The following is a 20,263-nucleotide window of genomic DNA, read 5'->3' as shown; positions in this document are numbered from 1 at the left end:
GCAGAAATCTGTCACTTCACTATTAGTAATGTCCATTCATTAACTCCTGCTGCCTTCTTCCTCATTTTACAGGTTCTAAATACGAAGTAGTACGTACACACGATCCCCAAGGAGGAAAAAGAAGAGTAAGGACAGGTTTTCTTGCAGACACTGATGAACAAACATGAGACAGAGGTTACACAACATATAATCCAGGGTCTGACCCTACTACACACACACAAGCACACACTCTGAGGTGAGCACACCTATAGTGGTAGGTGAGCCTACCTTTTTTTTCAGCTTCGCTGTATGCAACAGCTATATTAGAATTTACACTCATTTAGCAAATGACTTGAAAATAACAACGTTGATACAAACACCTCAGATAACAGGATCATCCGCAGTCTCTCCAGCAGATGCAGCAGTGCCAATAAATCCAATTATCATTGCCGCTGGTCTGTGATTTAGATTGAGAGGCAGAGAGAGAGAGAAAACACCCGCCGTCCCCGGTGTGAAATAGCTATCCTTACCGTTTAAATTCAGGTAATCCACTGGAGAGGAGCTCGACAGTGGAGAGGACAAGAAGGAGGAGGTAAGCATCCAGGTTGAGCCGTGATGGAGAGGATACTGTCTGCAGCATCGCTGGAAAACAGGGAGGAGAGGAGACTCAACGCCCATGTCAACATGCGCTAAAGTCGCCCCCTGCAGGTGAAATTATTTATTGTTTCATTTTTCAGTGATTTGTTGCTACATGCAGGAATGTACAGAACTGAACAGAATAAAGTAACGACATAAAAAAAATGCAAAAAGTAAATCCAGTTGTTCCATGAATTCAGTTTTATCTACATAGGTAAGATATTTATTTGTATTGTTATACAGGGGTATAGGCTGCTGCATCTAAATTAAAGTTCCAAAACTTTAACAATTATGTCAGTTATGCACTGTCTACAATATGAAGGGTAATTTATTTTACATTTTTAGTCTGTCCAAACCATATTTTAACACATTTCAAGGCTATTTTCATGAATTCATCAATAATTAATTACATCATTAATAAATAAGAATTTGTCTGAACACAATGAAAAATGGGGGAAAAAACGGAATAATACAGAAAACAGTTACACAATGAAAACCATTTATGAAACATGCTGGTGTCTCAAAACAATCAAAGACAAAGTCTGTGGCTTCGACTTTCATTTATTTACAGGAGGAGCAATACAAACTGCAACCAATGGGAGAAGACAATATATGCTGAACAGCTGACCTTCACTGCTCTGATAGTGTTTATAACTTAGCAGTACTATAATATTTATACTTTAAATACTTAAGTTCAGCATGCAAATGTTTACATGAATCATGAAACAATCAATGTAAGTTAAAATAACTCAAAAGGGAGATGACATTCACCTCATCAATCACTCTGCTTGGTTCTTTCAAACAAATACATCATTTTACTGTTAACAGCTACAATATTGTTGGCACAGTTTGTATCAGTGTTATCTATTTTACATGTTTGCAGTAAAAGATTTTATAGATAAAAGCTGTTGGGTGATATGGTTACAGACAGACAAGTTAAAGTTGTATATGGGAAGTAACGTTTAAGCAAAAATGTATTTACATCAACAAACCCAAAACAAAATGTTGGAAATTAGCATTTCAGGTAATAATGCTTGTGATTTTATCTTAAGTTTAATATTATTTGACAATATCCAATACCCCAATGCAACAAAGTTTATTTACAAAGCTATCTACTATTTTAAACTTCAGTGCTATTATTAGAAAAATACACAGCAACTCTGTCAATAAATAGCAACGTTGCTTTAACATATAATCCAATTAAATCTAACAGAATTTGGCTTCAGGTTACATCAATAGTTTCTCTCAGTGGAACACAAATAGTGACAAAAGCAATGTATCATAGTGTTCATTTAAAACGGGACTCGGTGAAGAGATTTTTCACCTTGCTGCATTTTTAGTCTTTAGTAAACACACATAACCTCGATATGTTGCATTCAGATTTTAGCTGCCCTGGGAATCTGCACACACTCACAATCAGCTCTTATTTCCACGATCAGTAAAGAAACATCTGACTGACAGAGGCATTTTCAGATGTATTACTGCTTGAGGTATACTGTTACTGTTGGTGCAATATGCTTCTGAATACACAGTATGAGTTTTTGGTTTTTCAAAATAAAAGCGAGTAAAAAAAAAAAAGTGAGTGAGTGTCGCTTCGGAAACTGATGTTCAGTTTCATCAACTGATTGTGCTTCATCCCATTCAGATGTATGCAAACTAAAAAGTGAAAATGGCACACCGTGCGAAATTTCTCTTATATATATATTAAATACATACTTTTCAAAACCCAAAGTGTACATTATATACAGACAATACAGTATATATATATTTCACAACTGTAGCTGGTTGTCAAGAAATATATCTCTACAGGCTTAACATTCATTTGGGAAATAGGCACTTAAAATACATCCTGTGAAGTATCTGTTAAAAACGTTCACATTAGCAGCTTTTTTTTTCTTTGGCTAGTTAAAAAAGTGCAATTCCCTGATGGAGACAACACTGGTGTTTGTGTTGTGGTGTATCTATGGTAAATGTTTGCCGTGAGGAAACCCTAAATCAGCTAGAAGACAAATCCATGTAGCGTTAACCTTTTCACAAATTAGTCTAGTGGATTTTTTTTTAGAGAACTCTGCTGTGTTTCTCAGAGCTACAGAGGTAATGTATAAAATAGGCACAGAGGTTTTTGCTTTCTATACCTTTCCTCAGTAACAAAATGCATTGTTTCTACACAAAGAAACAATGCGTGCATGCACAAAGCTGTACCTTTGAAGCAAACATAGAACTATGTGATGCTTCACAAAAGCCACTCAAGTGAAATTCCCAGTTGTTTGGGGATTATTATTTTCTGATTCTTAATTAATGCAATTAATAATAGTGTGAAATAAAGGATATGGATTTTAAAATAATCTTTCATGGGATTTGGACACAGTAGCCAGCACTGTGCCTACTAATGCAGCAAGACGAGTGGCAAACACTCACCAGGACATCTGCCAAATGCAAGCAAATTTGTCAAAACAAAAGATGAGCCTCATTTCATTAAACAGCTTTTGTAGTTCGTAACGTCTTTTCTGTAAACGGCCAACATATATAAATGTTGAGTAATTTCAAGCAAGGAAAGCAGTAACAAATGCTGAACTTCTAATATGTTATTACAAAAAAAAAAAAAAAACTTAAAAAAAAAAAAAAAAGAACGGGGCTTTTAATTTTAATATACTGTGGCTAAAGGAACCAAAATAAAGTTTTAAAAAAGGTATATATGTACTGTACATACTGGACATTTCTTGAAAAAACGTGCCTATCCACAGTTTCATTTGTTTTTAGTGAAATATCAAATTGTGAAACATACAAAAATTACTTTTTATCCAGAAAATAAAAAGTTTTCTGAACAAAAATCTTGGTTTTGAGACATCTGGAGATTCATTATGTCTTTTTTTCTTGTCTTTTCAGCCATCAAGCAATATTTTTGGATGGAACTAGGCAACAAATCAACATTCTGAGTGAAGGGGTGCATATAAGTCTCCATATGTCTCTTGGATTTGCAGCTATTTCTGAGAATTTATCACGTCATTGTTTGATACACAGAACCAGAGGGGATTAGCGAACCTCTCGTTTCCTCAGGAATCTTCGTCGTCGTCTCCGGTGGGATTCTGTGTGTTGTGTAGGAAGGCTTCCTTCTCTGTGGTCATGGGCTCGCCTTTTATTGTGCAGGCTGGTGTGTAGGTGTCAGATCTGGTCAACACGGCCTCCGCACTATTTCGAATGCCATAGCTAAAGTAGATAATGAAACCTAGAAATGGTGTGGAAATATTAATGCAAAGATAATATACAGTAGACATAATATTTGACATTGTTGTCCATTGTTGTCTAAAAGTACCTAAGACCATCCAGATGGCAAAGCGCAGCCAGGTTCCTCTGTCGAGCTGCATCATCAGGTACACATTGACAAACATACTAATGACTGGGACAAAAGGCAGCAGTGGAACCTGTGAGGAGGAAGTGTGTGTATTTAATATGTAATGACATTACAAATGTAGATATTGATTAATGATACACTCAGAGTATAAAGCAATGGTTTACATGGACCACATGAATAACAATTGAGAGGATAATGTTGCAGGAAAATACTTCAGCCTGGTGCCTGAGCAACTTTACATTTGTGGCAAACAAATTTCAAAAACCTGCAATGAATTTAAGGTTATTTCATATTTTCCAGGCAGCCACTGGGTTCTATTCATTCCATTACTACATAAAAATGTTCTAGTGCAGTTGCAAGGAGTCTGGCTGCTTTACCATACAGAAATAAAAGTGTTGAAGAGTTCATCATGGTGACACACTAAATTCAAGAAAATTTAAGGTTTATATAATGATTTTACTAATGAGCTAAAGTGAACAGAATGCAATCAACTTAAAAACATATGGTGTACTCTGTAAATAGTCTGCAAGAACAGTAATTAAACACAATTTGTAGTCTAAACGATGCATTTAGCAGGTTAGGCACAATAAATCTATAAATAAATATAAAATCTATAAATAATAGAGTCTATGAGAATAGTCTAAGAATAATGAAGTCTGAAGAGCAAATCCTCTTCCATTCATTGTTTGCTTGTTGACATTTGCTCTGTTCACTGTGTTTTACAGCTCTCACAGTAAAACAGTTTAACTACAGTAAAACAGTTTGCTTTTAACTCTTTGGTGAATAAACACACTCTACCTTGAAGGCAAGCTTTGCCTTGCTCTGTGGCTGTCTGTACACAATGATGGTGAGAATCAGACAGATCGCCATGATGATACTGAGGACAGACACTGACCAGGGTGCCTGCCCTCCTTGAACAGCTACAACACAGAAGATGCACACCAAAACACCTGAATGGAAAAACAAAACAGAAAGAAGAGAACATCAGATGATGTACTGTGTCAGTAGCCAGATGAATTATCCAGACACTTTCATCCAGTGTTTTCTAGGCTTTGCGTGTCTCTCACCAAGTATACTAGTGCAAATGTTGACAGCAAAGCCAGACAGCGGGGAAGGCTCTGTGTTTGAAGGTAAAAGGAGATTCTTGATGGTGAAGCGATCCTCTGGCTGTGGTAAAATGTCAATGTTCCCCTCGTTATAAGACTCAGCAATTTCAGGTTCATCCTGAGTGTTGGCCATCTCATAGGCCACACTGGGCTGTTCAGGCTGGTACCTGCAGATGGTAAAACAGACATTGAAACTGCAGAATTCCCAAAACTGCTGTTTTCCATTGTAAATATGCTACAAATGATTACTCTTAACTGTAATCGACTGTAACATGCATAAAATACAAGAAATGCATAAAATAGAAAAATGGCCTGTAGTTTGGGCTGACAAATCTTAGTACAGCTTGAGGTCAGTAATTTTAGTTGGGGAGGAGTTTCCAAGTTATTGCCTCTTTATCATTAAAATTTCAATTTGATAAACTCTCAGTGTCTGCTCTCATCCTCAGAGATTCCATGATCATGAAGATGAAAGACAAGGACTACCTGAGGACCAGCACACAGGCAGCAACCAGAGTATACGCCAGCAAAGTTCCAATGGACATGAGGTCAACCAGGTCCTTCAAGTCAAACAGGAAAGCCATCACAGCTGCAGGACACAAAGGAGAAAAATACACGTCAGCAAGATGACAGACCTCTTCACATTAATCCAACAGGTTAAACCTGCACAGAGCACATTTGCCACAATACAATGCAGATATATTGAGATTTTTCAATTTTAATAAAATCAATAATTTTCAAACAGCTCCATTTATTTACAGCCCTATGTGATTTTACCACCATCCTCCTTCCACAGGGGGGCACTGTTGCATGTGGCTTCATCTCATCTACCTACCAGACATAAGCCCTGCCACCGAGGTGGAGATGATGGGCGTCTTCCTCTCGCTGACACGTGCCAGAAACGAGAAGAGCAGACCGTCGCAAGCCATTGCAAAGATAATGCGTGGGAGCGGAAACATGGAGCCAAGGAGACTAAGCCAAGGATGAAGGAAGGAGGAGGAGGCAGAGATTTATAACTTGAAGAAAGGTTTGCAAACTCTCTCACACAAGGCCCCAACTGCAGCCATTCTCAGCCTGACATCCTGATAAACAACACAGCATGCTGTAGTCAGGATGTTGTGGTGTCAGATTTTTTCATGGCTATAACTAAAGAAAGAAATAGTATTTGCAGGACTGTCTTTACGCTGTGTGACCATTGTGGTTTTGGCTCATGTTGAGGCCATGTGCGCCAAGAGTCCTGTAGGGTTCTGACAGGAACCCCGACCAGTTAGTAGGTTTAGATCGTGATCTCACCTGCCACAACACCTGATGTTACGGTAGCTGTTAGAGGGGTTTTGGTTCGTGGGCTGATTTTAGCCAAACTTTTGAAGAGAAGGCCATCTTCTGCCATGGCCCAGATCACTCTGGGCATTGGGAACATGGAGCCTAGTAAACTAGTATGGGAAAGAGAGAAAAAAGCATGCAGTGCAAGTGAATGCACGCAGTTAGAGCAGGGAACAGGTGTTGGGACAAATTAAATATTTAAGAGTTCCAAGAACCCACAGTAATTCCTTTTTATGTAATTGCATCTGCATTTTTAACCTGTCTGTATAAATATATACATACACACGTTTGTTAGACTTCAAGGACACACTCAATGCATACAATGCATTTCAGTGAGTAACACAGAATGTAAACAGAAACTTTGTTTGTTTACAAGAAAACTCCACAGGGCAGCTTTGAGTAACAGAGCTAAATAACATCAGTCATGCACAAGTGTTTCATAAAAATCTTCTTTAAAGAAATGAAAACAAAGTTCACACTGAATGGATGAGCTCCAGAATCTGGAGTCATCTGGCACCCATGAAAACTTTTCAAGGATTTTGCCACTGATTTTTATTACTAAAGCCAGTTCGGTTTTAAGAACCAAGTTAAACAGAAGAGAATATACTAAAATTTTACACTCAGTGTACAGGACACGAATTTTTCACTCCTAAAAAGTGCTTGCAGAACAACTGCAAGTCCTCTACCACTTCTCGTGCTGAGAGGCAGTGGAAGAGCCTCTTACCTGGTCGACAAGGCACATAAAGATCCAAGGGCTACTGCATAAGTGGCTCCCTCCCAGCCCACATACTTAAAGGCCACCGGCAGAGGGCTGTTCTTGTCCAGCAAGTAGTAAGGCATCATCACAGTGAGGGCTGCGGACACGCCGAAGTATGCCACAAAACAGATAAGGAGCGAGGCCACAATCCCAATAGGAATGGCCCTCTGGGGATTCTTCACTTCTTCTCCTAAGGAAGGAAACATAAGTGGAGATGTCAGAGAATTGGGCTCTTGTGCGTTGATTATCATTTTAATGTCTTTCTTCTCACCTGTAGTGGCAATGCAGTCAAACCCTACAAAGGCATAAAAACAGGTGGCAGCACCAGAGAGGACTCCAGAAAAGCCAAAAGGCATAAAACCACCTGCACCAAGAGCTTCTTCTGATGGCATGGAAGTCGATGCACTGAAAGCAAAAGATAGAAACACTTTATTGTTTGAAACACAACTCGGCATAATAATAAAACAAGCTCTTCATTTCACTCACTTAAAGCTGGAGTTGTTCGTGGCATTGAGGATTTCCTCAGGGTTCAAGTTCCAGTTTTTTAGGTTTCCTTTGACCAAGCCAGAGATGATCACAAACAGCAGCACCAGTACATTGATGCAGGTGAATATTTTATTTACCATGGCTGATTCCTTCACGCCAAATACAAGCAGTCCTGCAAGCAGTTAAAAAAAGACGACAGACTCAATGAACGCCTATGATGTAAAAAAAAAAAAAAAACAAGAAACAAGATAAAACATTATAGAGATCTAGCTGAGCTGTTCCTGACCTGTCAGAGTGAGTATGATGAAGACAGCAAACATGTCTGGATATTCTGCCAAGACACCCGGGGCGTTCATGGTCATGTGTCGTTTGCAGAATTCCTCAATGTGCCCTCCAATCAGCTCATCAAAGGTTGCACTCCATGCTCTGGCCACACTCGACGTTCCTATGCAGAAGAAAGTATTTATGTAAACTGAACAATATCTGGTGAAGCAGTCAACTTATTTAAAGTGTCTCACCAATGACATAAGAGAGGATGAGGTTCCAGCCTGTGATAAAGGCCCACAGTTCTCCGACTGTCACATAGCTATAGAGGTACGCAGAGCCAGTTTTGGGGACGCGGGCTCCAAACTCGGCATAGCACAGACCAGCCAGGACAGAAGCCAGGGCAGCAATGAGGAAGGAGAGGACGATGGCAGGTCCAGAGCTGTTTCGGGCCACAGCACCAGCAAGCACGTAGACGCCCGCACCCAGCGTGCTGCCAACACCCAGGGCCACCAGGTCAAACGTGTTGAGGCATCGACACAAGCGGGACTCCTCCGTGTTACAGTCCACAACCTTCACTCGCAGGAGCTGCTTCCCGATGCCTTTTAACGTTGCCAGAATCATCCTGGCTGTGTAGCAAGAGATCTATAGTAGATAATGTACCTGTTGACATAACAAGAGCAGAATGACAAAGTGATGAGATCACAATGCATTTGTAAACAAAGAAAAATCCAGTTCCATGTAATTTCTGTTCAATATGATAAAATAGCTTAGTTGAATTTTCTGTTCTGAGCTGGACGACAGTGCCATGAGCATTCGGGCGGTGTCAGAAGACAATAATTAAAATGAGAGCATTACCACTTGTGTCTCATAGTGTTCAATCCATCAGCTTCAAACGTAATAGTGTGGACTTTGAATTCACATTTTACCAGTACTCAACATTTACTGAAGTGCAGTCTAACACAGCTTCTGGCTGGACGTTCATTCTACTTTAAAAGTAAGATTTGTTGTTCTCTTATTCGTTTACAATTTTCTGTCTTTGAATTCTGTTATTTCCTTCATCAAACAGAAATATGCCAAATAGTCACAGGAACAAGATCTTTCCCAGATACTGTGATGTGAGGCTTGTCATACTTTGTAACTCACCGTTATTATGTAATGTGAAAAGACAATGTGTTGTGTTTTCAACAGCATTAGCTATTAAATAATTTACATAGTGATATTTTATTAATACTGTGCAGGACATAATTGTGGTGGTCCGAGATCCAATTTCAAAGCCTCTAAAACAGCGCAGCAGAGACAGATATAGATTAGCCCAACAATGTAGACAAGTACTCACTTTCACAACACTATACTAAACAGGATCTTCTGTCTTCACTGATGAACTCAGTTATTCGTCTTTCAGTTAATAAATCCACTCAGCCACTTCCTCCAGAGTGCAGCCTCACTGTAGACTAATTTCCGTTCTTCAGATGAGCTGGGCTGAGAGAGACGTTTACAAGCGCTGGTTTGACATGTGACACAGACGCCTCTAAGAGTACAAACCATTCAGGTGTCCAGCTCACAAATAGAACAGTGACACGTCACATGGCCTCAGGACTCAGACACTCTGAGCAGCTGTGATGACAGCCATATTCCACCCATGCAAGACTGACTGACTCTGGCAGGCAGGCAGACCTCACCAGAACATCATCAGATTTTCACAAGTCCTAAAGATAAAGAAAACCCAATGAAACAAATGAGGCAAAAATGTTATGGTTGGTCATGCATTTATTAAGGGAAATTATCCAATATGACATGTCTGTGAGTGGCAAAAGTAGCTCTCAGAATCTGGTGCCCCCCCCCACACACACACTTATGCAGCAGTATGTAAAACAATACATTTTCAGTAACTGTTGATCAGTCCTGCACATTAATTTGGAGGATTTTTAGCCCACTCCTCCCTTCAACCCTGAACAGCTTCAACTCTGGGATGTTGGTGGATTTCCTCACATGAACTGCTCGCTTCATGTCCTTCCACAACATTTTTATTGGATTAAGGTCAGGACTTTGACTTGGCCATTCCAAAACTTTAACTTTATTCTTCTTTAACCATTCTTTAGAGGAACAACTTGTGTGCTTAGGGTCTTGCTGCATGAACACTGACATTGTCTCTAGCTTCCTTTATGGCCTCACAGACTATCACACATCCCGTCCCCTCTCGTCTTCCCCTGACTGAAAACACCTGACTCTAATTGCACTTTCAATTTACCTGCTTATCCCTGAGTTTCACATACTTTTGCCACTCACACATGTAATATTGGATAATTTTCCGCAATAAATAAATGACCAAGTATAATATTTTTGTCTCATTTGTTTAATGGGGTTTTCTTTATCTACTTTAAGGATTATCTACTTTAAGAAAATCGGATGATGTTTTAGGTCATATTTATGCAGAAATATAGAAAATCCTAAAAGGTTAACAACCTTTCAAATACCACTGTATCAGGAAGTTTGGATTTGAGTCGAATGTTCTTTCAAAGAAAATGAGATTAAAGGACTAAATGATTCATAGCTGTAGCTGAACAGTTTTGTGTTGTCTGTCAAGGGTGTGATGACCTGGAAAGTTGGGGTCAAACAACTCATTAAAAGTTTGATTAGACCAACTTGTGGATGCCAAAACAACCATTCTGAATGAACAAAACTTGACACTACAAAGGAAAACCAAAGGAAATCCTGCATCTGTAAACTAATGTGTACCTCTCACATAAGTCAAAAATGTCAACAGAAGCAGGGCATGAAAAACATTTGTCCTTATACATTGCGCAGGGTGGAACATTTGTCACATCACAGCCCGGGCAAAAGGGGCAAGAGCAGCCAGGGGTTCAGGACTCACCACAGACACATACTGTAGCATGCACATGATGTGACACTCAGTGGCTGAGCTAAAAAAGGAGGGTGGGCAGGAAAGGACCCTGCCCTCTTCTCAGCCAATCACTAAACTCACCATCTGTTCATGACACATGGGGGCATGTGGGTGAATTTGGAATAGCAGTCAGTCACATGCGCCTCATTATTTGGACGCAGGCAAAACACTTCTCTACTCCTTCAAATGTCTTTTATGGTGGCTGTGACATTGTTTATACGCATAAGGACGTAAACACAATCTCAATAAGACCTCAAACAGAAATGAATATAACGTACAAAAAATACATCTGAGGCCAAATTTAAAATCAGTATGACCTCAATCCACAGCAAACTCTGACTAGACAGTGGTCTTTTAGACACATGAAGTATTATAATATTTTCTGTGTGGCTCTATAACATTATATCTTTACAGTTGACGTGAACTCAGTCAAGCATTAATACTGGACCTGCATTTCTGTGTTGGATGAATTAATTTGATGCTGCAAATGTTACATCCATTACATACAACAGATGGAAATCTGCAGAACAACCTGTGTCTTGGAAAACACATTATCTGAAGATATGCAACTTGATATTTTTCTAACATGAATTTGAGAAATGCCACTGTCTGTCTTTGATTACAATTCTCCCTGCATGAATTTAAAAGAAGACAACAGCAGAGTGCCAACTGAGAAACTGCTGGGATCCCACTTGGCATGCAAAGTGTATTTAGCAGCACAACAAAAAGCCCACCTGCCCTTGTGGTGCAAGTGGGAATGGAGCAAACAAAGTGCCATGTGAGGGCGATCATAAAACAGACAGTTTACACAAGCCAAACAAACTTTCCTTTCCAGGGATTTAGACCTCAGTGGCACCTCTAGGGCCACAATGACCTTGTAACATTAAAGCTACAATTGACAAAACTAAACAGCTTCCATCTGTTATTAAAGGAACAACAGCTTCTAATATGTTCAGAGCTTTACTGAAATGTTCATGCCTTCACAGACAGAAATGCTTATTGCCCTTGTGGAAGAAAGAAAAAATCTAAATCAATGGCCCAAAATTACTTAGACTAAAAACTAAAACACATCCAACACAGAAATGCAGGTCCAGTATTAATGCTTGACTGAGTTCACGTCAACTGTAAAGATATAATCCTCCTTTCATGATGCACACAGATAAATGTCCACTGAGGCCTGACCATTTCATATACACGTATTATTTGACTGATACTATAACTGTGTATCACCACATATATAACTACATGTTACATAACATGTAGTTGATCGATATTGCAGTGGCTGCCTATGAGTTCAGACTCTGCTGTTTGCTTATGAAAATGGTCACATTTAAAGATACAGCACAAAAATATCTTTTTCAATCTTCATGATAACTATCATATGATAACTGTTATTTAGTATGTATAATCTCCAGTGCTTCTCTCTCTCTCTCTCACACACACGCACACAGTGCAGCCAATAATAGTATCATCCATGATGTAGATTGTGAGATGTTGACACCTTTGGTTTAAAGCCAGGTGCGGTGTCAAAAACAGTCCCCTGTTTGAGCTCAGCTGACATGACCTTGCAGGCTTCTCACTGATTCAGTGTTTACATTCTGTACCTTTCTCATGTACTTGTACTCTGTGATTTTAGATGAAGTTATAAATGTCAGGATGACACCAAAGACAGAACTGATTCTCAAAACACTTTTTGACCGGCATTTCACAAACGATAGACATGTATTTACATACTGTATGTTAATATGAGTGTGTTAATAGTTAAGGTGTCCGTGATTTGCAGGAACAGTCCTCAGTCTGAGATAAGTGTTTGACCACTGGCTGCCATAATGACCGTAACATTGCTCCTAAACATTAGAAAAAATCCCAAATAATTTAAAGTTTATTTGACAGGTGGTCACACTACTTATTTAAAATTCACAAATACCTGTTTGAATTCATTTGCATATGTTTTACGAACACTGTCCTGCCTAATTGGCTAACATGTCAGGAACATGTAATTTTTAAATTTCTTTTCTAACTTTTCTGCAGACATAATTGTTGTTCATTTCCAAAGCAAACTCAGCTGAAAACACGGAGCAGCAAATAAACACTGATCACTACAGATTTCTAATTTACACAAACATTTTACTGTGTGTGTACTGTGTGTCACTGCACAGTAAGTAATTAAAAATATCCCTGAGTGTAATATTTTTAATACCGCAGTCCAGCAGTACCACCTGTGACACTGCAGGTGGTACCCAGGACACTTAGCATCTATTTTTAATAGATATAGTCCTGGTTTTTGAAGCCTGAAACCAGTGCTGATACTTGTGGGTTGGAGGTGTCAGAGGCCAATGTGTTCTATGTAATTACAATAATCAGAACAGTTTAATGTTCAAAGAGAGTGTTAAAGCTAACTTCAAACCTTATGGTTTTTATCTAGGAAGGATCAGTCAGGAAGGTGTATTGAGTAGCCGACATGAAAAAGTAACAATGTCCCATTCTCTATCAGACTGAACGAGGATGGACTCTCTGTCTGTTGGGATGTGTCTAGAGGGTGTTTTATTCTGACCAGCTTTAAATTATAACACTGTTCTTTAGATTGAAAAGCATTTATTGATCTATTTCAGCAAATTCTGTGAATTTCTGGAATGTGTGGAATTAACATAAAAACCAGTGGAGATCAGATAAAAACTCCAAAGAGTTTCAGAAGAGGCTCAGTGAACGGAAGTGGAGGGATATTAAAGCAGTAACTCTGGAAGAACCCAATCTGATTTTAATAACTCAGACTTTTGCAGTCTTATATTAGCTTTAGCTGAACTTATTATTTTTGCAACAAGGGCTGTTTTGCCCCCCCTCTCTTACACTGGTATTGAATTAGGAAGTCCTGGCCAGTACCAGAGGAATGAATACAGAGACCAACAACACCTTCTGTTCATGTATACATGGACATGTACATATGGTAATGTTAGGACTGTTTTAAGACTGACTTGAAAAAAAATGAGCCAAAACTTAAAATTCATATAAAATAAAGTTGGCCTCTTTAGCCTGAAATGATCCATATGTCAACTCTGACATTAATATTCTGACACTGCTTGACATAAGTACAATGTTTACTGATCAACAAAATGTGTTTTTATGAAACTGATATTAACTGATATAGAGTATTTCTTTGATTTAGTTTAGTTTAAACTCTCCGTGCCTCTAATGTTTATCATAATATACACAGGGTTTGTTTACGTATGTGTAGAAACACACAAAATTGGGCCAAAATGCATTTGACTGCATGAAAAACTGATCAATGATATTTTGAGCAAATATCAAATTTAAATGAATATAACATACTGACAGCTTCACATAGTAATAAAATACATTCACAGCGTGTGACATGTTTAGTCAAAGTCTTCATCTATCTATCTACACGTATTAAGATTTGTATTTCCTTTTCATAATAGAAATAATAATAATAATAACACTAAACATAAGTCATGAAGTCATAATAACACTAGAAAGATGTGGGAAGTTCCATTTATTTACATTGTGGTTTCACGCACACCACTGGTGTAAATGACACTCCTGAAATGATATGGCGCTATAAAAGGCAATGTTTCCCCTCATGCTCACACTCGGTATTTTAAAACTTTGAACATCCACATAAAACGACTTCAAATTCCCCTTCAAATACTGGATCACTAGAGGAGATTTTTTCGACGCACTCGGCTACTTTAATCTCCGCTGGTATGAAGATAAAACTATAGTAGCTGCTCTCAGATGCCCTCAGGTTATGTTGCATCAGCCGGAGAGCTCCTTGTTCCTTTTCAGACCATGTGCAGTGCTTCCCCACGGAATAGTGCAGAATGCGCATGGCTCAGAAGCAACCACGCTGTTGCCCCCCCATTAATAACCAAAACCACAGCTAAAGCGTTACGAGTTCGTCGTTTGTTTAGAAACAACTATAATTTAAAAAAAAAAGTCTTAACTATTAAAACTTTAAAAGTCTTACCTTCTTTATGAAGACGCCAACCACAAACAGCTGCTGCCACAGTTTGCGCGACTCAATTCCTGACAATAGTCGCATGAAACGCTTTCATCGGCCTGACCTTTCTGACAGATGGTTTGTTGAGAACCACATACACGCGTACGGAGGTGTACCCCTTCGCACACAGTAGCATGTCCGCCCAACTGTATGTGGCTCCACCCGATTGTTAAAATAATAAAATGTTCCCTGTCCTGCAAGGAACACCTGCAACCATCAGATGACGCTCTTTGCAAACAAATGACCCACTCTCCAGCTCCTCCTGTGTATCCCTTTGAGGTGTCCTGGATGGTGATCAGACACAGCAACATGCCCTGTGGTCATGTCTTAATTTTAAATTTGGCTCTATATCAGTATGCATATGTGTATATCTTTCCCTGCTGCTTTTCCCCTCTTTTCATTGTTCCATACAAACATTCGCATTAATACAGGATGATTATGGAGTGCTTGTGATACTGCAAAAGTCTCAGTGTGGAAAAACAAAGCTTTTACGCTCCATTCTCTATGTTTCCTGTTGTGGCTGTGGAGCAGTACCATGTTGTGATCCTCTAATTTCAGCCTGATTCTTGATATATAGGTGCAAACTCTACACCAGGATGTGGGATTATCAGTATAAGGGGATCCGGCAGTCACCACAGACTGCCACGCCAGTCATAACTAAGCTCCATTCAAACCTGGGATGGAGAGATTCTTTCCAACTCGACTGGTAATTTTTAGGCCTTGCTGAAACTAACTGCAGAAGTTGTTGAGATCAGCTGGGTATTGGCTGCTTCATGATTCCCTTCTTTGCTTTGACTATAACTACTACATGTATCAAAGCTTGCTAAGACATAATTGGTAAGAGGAGTGCTGTATATGCTGCCTTATCTGACATTTCTAGATTTACGGATGACTGCTGCTCACCCTGTGGGCCAATTGTGGATTGCCTTGATAAATGGGAGTCAGTGCTCTAAGGTGATTTTGAAGTAATGCAGTTCCTGTGGGACTTGGAGAAGTAAGTACTTCATAAGAAATACTTGCACTCTCTCCCTCTCCACATATTGCTGCATTTTGCTCCTTTAGATACAGCATCTTTACATTTCTGGTGGATTGTTTCCCAGCCCACGCACTTAACCACTTTCATATACAACAGCCAGTTGATTCTGTGTTAATGCAGTTCTTACTATAGGCTGGTGTTTCCCAGCTCTGGTTCTTGGGAGCTTGAGCACTGATGGTTTTCATTCAAGCTGTTTAATGAAGACTGAATAGACATGAGATACCAGGAGAATGCAGTTAATTACCTTGTACAATAGAAAACAAGTGGCACTTTGGGTCCCAAAGATCTGCATTGGAACCAGTCACTACCAGTGCTCTGCATAAGCTGAAAAACTGAGTGTAATGACAAAAAGAATATCAGCCCACTCTGCTCTCTGCTGGGCCTGACAACAGTCCCATCGCATGCATTGATCTTCCCGCTTTCCTGCTCTGATTGCAGAGCGCTCCACTAAGACCGTCTGACTCAGGAACTAATGATCTTTACAATCATATCAATCACATTAGAAGTGAAGATTTAAATCAGTTTGACCCATGAGACCAAAGATTCTTCCTTCTCAAACATTTTTGGGAAGTTTGCTCGTTTGCCCTAGATGGAGAAGATTAATGTCTGTTTCATCTTCATGCTTTCAGAAAAGAGATAGCTTGATCACATGTTTAGCCTTGCTATAGCAACAGAAGAAAAAATATACACAACAGCAGTTCCAAAATAGAGCCTGTCTGTGCCTCTCGTGTATTACCATTACAGTCAAGTCACAGACCTAAGCATCATTTTATTCTGACACATAAATACCGGTTGATATTTGAAAAACAAACAAACAAACAAAAAAAGACTCTTTTACCCATCTGGAGATGAAAATATTCCACACAATAAATAAGATTTTTTTTTTTTTTTACCCCTTTGTCAAGTTACCGTACCATTTTGGGAAATGATATATGTCCATTCTCAATTTGTACAAGTGAAGCTAAATCAAGACGTTATATTTGTACTGCATTATTTTAATATTTTGAAATGAAATAACATTTGTGTGTGTGTGTGTGTGCTTTGGTTGTGTTAAACTAAACAAGCAAGGAGATATGTCATTTCTGGACAAGAAACACTGTCAAAACTTGCAAAATGGGTTAAAAATTGGGTCTTTGGGTCCTGCAGCAGGTGGAATATTTTTTTTATTCAGAAGGGTAGAATAGTCTTTGAGAACAGTGGTAAGTGTTATTATACTTTCTGGTATTTTCAAAGATCAGTGCGTATTTATTTTTCAGAAAAAAAAATTATGTTTAGCTCTGCAACTCAAATGTAATGGTAATTAATGAGAGGCACAAACATGGGGCTGCTCCAAAGCTAACTTATTTACATCTTGTATCCTCTGTATGCTGCTGTTTTCTGTTAATTTTCTCATCACTGTAAATAGTCTATTTTTGTTCCACACCCTTGTGTGGAACAAAAATAGAAACCAAGAAAATCATTAAGGCTCCAGTGATTTGTCCTTTCTAAGCGACCTCCAAACCAACTGAAGAAGTGAAGCCTTTGACCCTACAGTATCACATAGGAGGCTAAAACATTATGGAGGAAAGTGCCTTACCATCTTAGAAAGACACAGCCAGCTGGTCTTAAAAGGATCAGGTTCCATACTGTGTGCCCCAGGCAGTCTTATCTGCAGGAGCTGATTGTTCCTGAAAACCACAGGCTACCTCTCCTCGAAAAACAATGATGAAATGTACATGTGCTACTCTTGACTGTTGCACATATTCAGGAGTGAAAAGAACAAGTGTCTTCTTTTTGTAAGGTGAATGAAAATAAATAACTAACATTTCTTACTTCTTGGCATTAATAGTCTATTGTGAGCCTAAATGTACAGGAAAGTGACTCAGCACAGGTTAAAGAAAGTTTAACTCTTTACTTATGTTAAATCAAACCTGACAGATAAAGGACAGAATGGCCTTAGAGAAATTCTCTGAGGGGGACTATATGCTGTTTAAGCAGTTTTGTTCAGATACTGCTTGGTACTGGTTTTCCCTGCTGTTTGAACAGTCTAATACAATGCAAAGCTAGGGAAGCCTTGAGACGCCATACACAGTACAGGCCCCCTTTTATTCCATTCAGTGAGATTTGCCATTCAGATCATATTGCTTTATACTAGATTTTGAATGTTAATACTAAATAGCTGTCAGTGTTTGCTTCCAAAATTATTTGTTGGTTGTTTTCCTACTGTCCCAGCAGATAAAATGCCACATCACCTAACAAACATTTCACTAATTAATGTAATTAACTTTGCATTTCTAATTTCTAAAATGCTCATCTCGGGCCTAAGTGAGCATTTATCTGGAAGGCTCCAGTAACAGAATAAAATATCATCACAGGCATTTTGTTGCAGCAGTATGCATGGTGAAATCCCTCCCTGACTTGTACAGTCTCATGGGTCAGACTCTGAAAACATCATCTTTGTGCATGTCATAGCCCTACTTCTGACTATGACAATATTGGATTCTCCAGGACCTTCCCTCTGGGCATTTCTATTCTTGTGAACGCATAAGAAATACAAAGATACAAGACAAACTGTTACAACACAAAATATACTCTGTGCTTTCAGGGGTTACTTTTCAAATCTTCTCATGTGCAACACAACATATGTGTCCTGTATATTTCATGGCAGTCATATTCACAGGGGTTGCAACCACTCATGAAATAGCCATGTGTTGGCATCGAATACTGCAAAATGTGCAGCTCAGGTTTTACTGCAGTTGTTTCAAAAATGTGTTGATTTAACTAAGCAAAGTTCTGAGGCCGTAGTTTGCAGTGGTGTTGCATTATGCTGTAAGGTGTTTCTGTTATTTTGTCCACTGTGTGAACAAATTTGCATGGTAATTGGATTGGACTGCATTATATTGTACAAGCCATCCCCTGTGGAAGCACATGAATACTCATAAAGTAACTGTGGACTACCTTTGGATAAGGCCAAAGGTAGTTTGTTTTTTTTTTATCTGGGGGATGGGGGATTATTTATTTTTGGCATTTGCCTTTATTAGATTCTTGACACTGAAGAGACTGAAAAGTGGCATGAGATATGTCATGCGGGTTCAAAACATGCACCCAAACTAAATGAGTCACCCACACACCCAGGAGCTAGTTAGTGAATATGGGCAGGGTGTGAACCAGCGGCAGAAAAACCAGAGATTAAAAAAAATGAAATAGAAATAGAAATAGATAAAAAATCACTTCTGAACATCCCAAAAATGCAGCCTCAAACATTACTGCAAAATTGAATCAGCACCTTTGTGAAACAGCCTCAACAAAAGCTACATTGTGATCTTCCCAAACAGCTTTTCATGGTGCAGCTGCTATTAAGAAGCTGCTTGTATTGATGCCAAAGCACAAAGACACATAATCTGGTGTAAGTAGTGCAAAGAGTGGAAGCCTAGGAAATGGAAATTTAAGTATTATACTCTGATGAGTTGTCTTTCATCCCGCTTACATCATGTTGTAGGGAATCACTGAGGCGATTGCTCTGTATATTCCGTAACAACATTTCACAGTACTCCTGATCATCAAATGGAAATTGAAACTTTTAGTTCTGGAGTGCAGAGTGCAAGGTAGATGACTTCCTTTGTCATCGCAAAGATTTCATGGCTTGCCTTATTTAAGTCTAGTCCAGTTTTCTACTATCACAGGAGATTTATGACATTTCAGGAGGTTTTAAAGCAGCTCTAAAAGGAAAAAGTAACGTAAAGTGATGTTTACACTTTCAGTATTGGGTTATTCAGTATGTACTCGTGTTAGGAAAAACTGGTAAGGTATCAAAATTGAAATCAATCAAAATGACTTGCACACACAGGTGCAGGTAGGGAATCACAGTTATGTTTTACATGTTACTGACATTAAAGGTAATTTGATAAGAAATTTGATAAGAATTAAAAACGGACATAAGATAATTAACCTTCTTTAATGGATTAAGTTGCAAATTTATTATCAATTGCATCATTTCTCATAAGAAATGTCGATTATTTGGCCAAACATTCATCCTGTAGCATCTCTCATGACAGTTATTTAGAAAATAGATTCATGAAAGGCAACAAAGTAAACTTCACTTTTAAGGTAACTGAGAATGTCTTCTTGTTGGCTACGAACCACCTTGTACTTATGGGGAAACTCTGGAGGATCAAACTGACAGACAAGTGACAATGATTTAGAATGAACTCTCACACTATAGAGACCCATAAGAACAGCTGTTGTATCAAGTACTTGGTGTCAGAGTACCATCATAATACACTGCAGAATGCTGAAGCTGCTACATTTCCATAAGTGTGTGATGGGACAGAATCAGTAATCAGTCTGCACATCCAGTTTTTCTTGTGGCTTGACAGACACCGATTTATTATGATTAGTAATAATGAAAGAAATATGCTGCAAGAG

At 38.8% G+C, this 20,263-nt stretch overlaps 1 protein-coding gene across 3 annotated transcripts; it reads right to left on the bottom strand.

The window, feature by feature from the left end:
* Window positions 1-952: 952 nt before the first annotated feature.
* LOC121187418 (high affinity cationic amino acid transporter 1-like) lies at window positions 953-14,917 on the bottom strand. 3 transcript variants are annotated; one of them, XM_041046646.1, is made up of 13 exons: window positions 14,791-14,914; window positions 9,446-9,609; window positions 8,155-8,563; window positions 7,923-8,081; window positions 7,637-7,808; window positions 7,422-7,555; window positions 7,118-7,340; window positions 6,364-6,503; window positions 5,557-5,659; window positions 5,035-5,240; window positions 4,766-4,917; window positions 3,929-4,037; window positions 953-3,841 (listed from the first exon to the last, which is right to left on the bottom strand). In XM_041046646.1, the coding sequence occupies exons 3-13, from the start codon at window positions 8,522-8,524 to the stop codon at window positions 3,669-3,671; spliced, it is 1,941 nt and encodes a 646-aa protein (XP_040902580.1). In that variant the 5' UTR covers window positions 8,525-8,563; window positions 9,446-9,609; window positions 14,791-14,914; the 3' UTR covers window positions 953-3,668. The 3 variants fall into 3 exon arrangements, with proteins under 3 accessions (XP_040902580.1, XP_040902579.1, XP_040902577.1); XM_041046645.1 differs by lacking the exon at window positions 9,446-9,609 and having other exon boundaries at window positions 14,791-14,917; XM_041046643.1 differs by lacking the exons at window positions 9,446-9,609; window positions 14,791-14,914 and adding an exon at window positions 9,240-9,365.
* Window positions 14,918-20,263: the final 5,346 nt, after the last annotated feature.

Source organism: Toxotes jaculatrix, chromosome 9 (assembly GCF_017976425.1).
Source record: "Toxotes jaculatrix isolate fToxJac2 chromosome 9, fToxJac2.pri, whole genome shotgun sequence".
NCBI classification, from domain to species: Eukaryota; Metazoa; Chordata; class Actinopteri; family Toxotidae; genus Toxotes; species Toxotes jaculatrix.
This window is presented reverse-complemented; position numbering and strand designations above follow the sequence as displayed.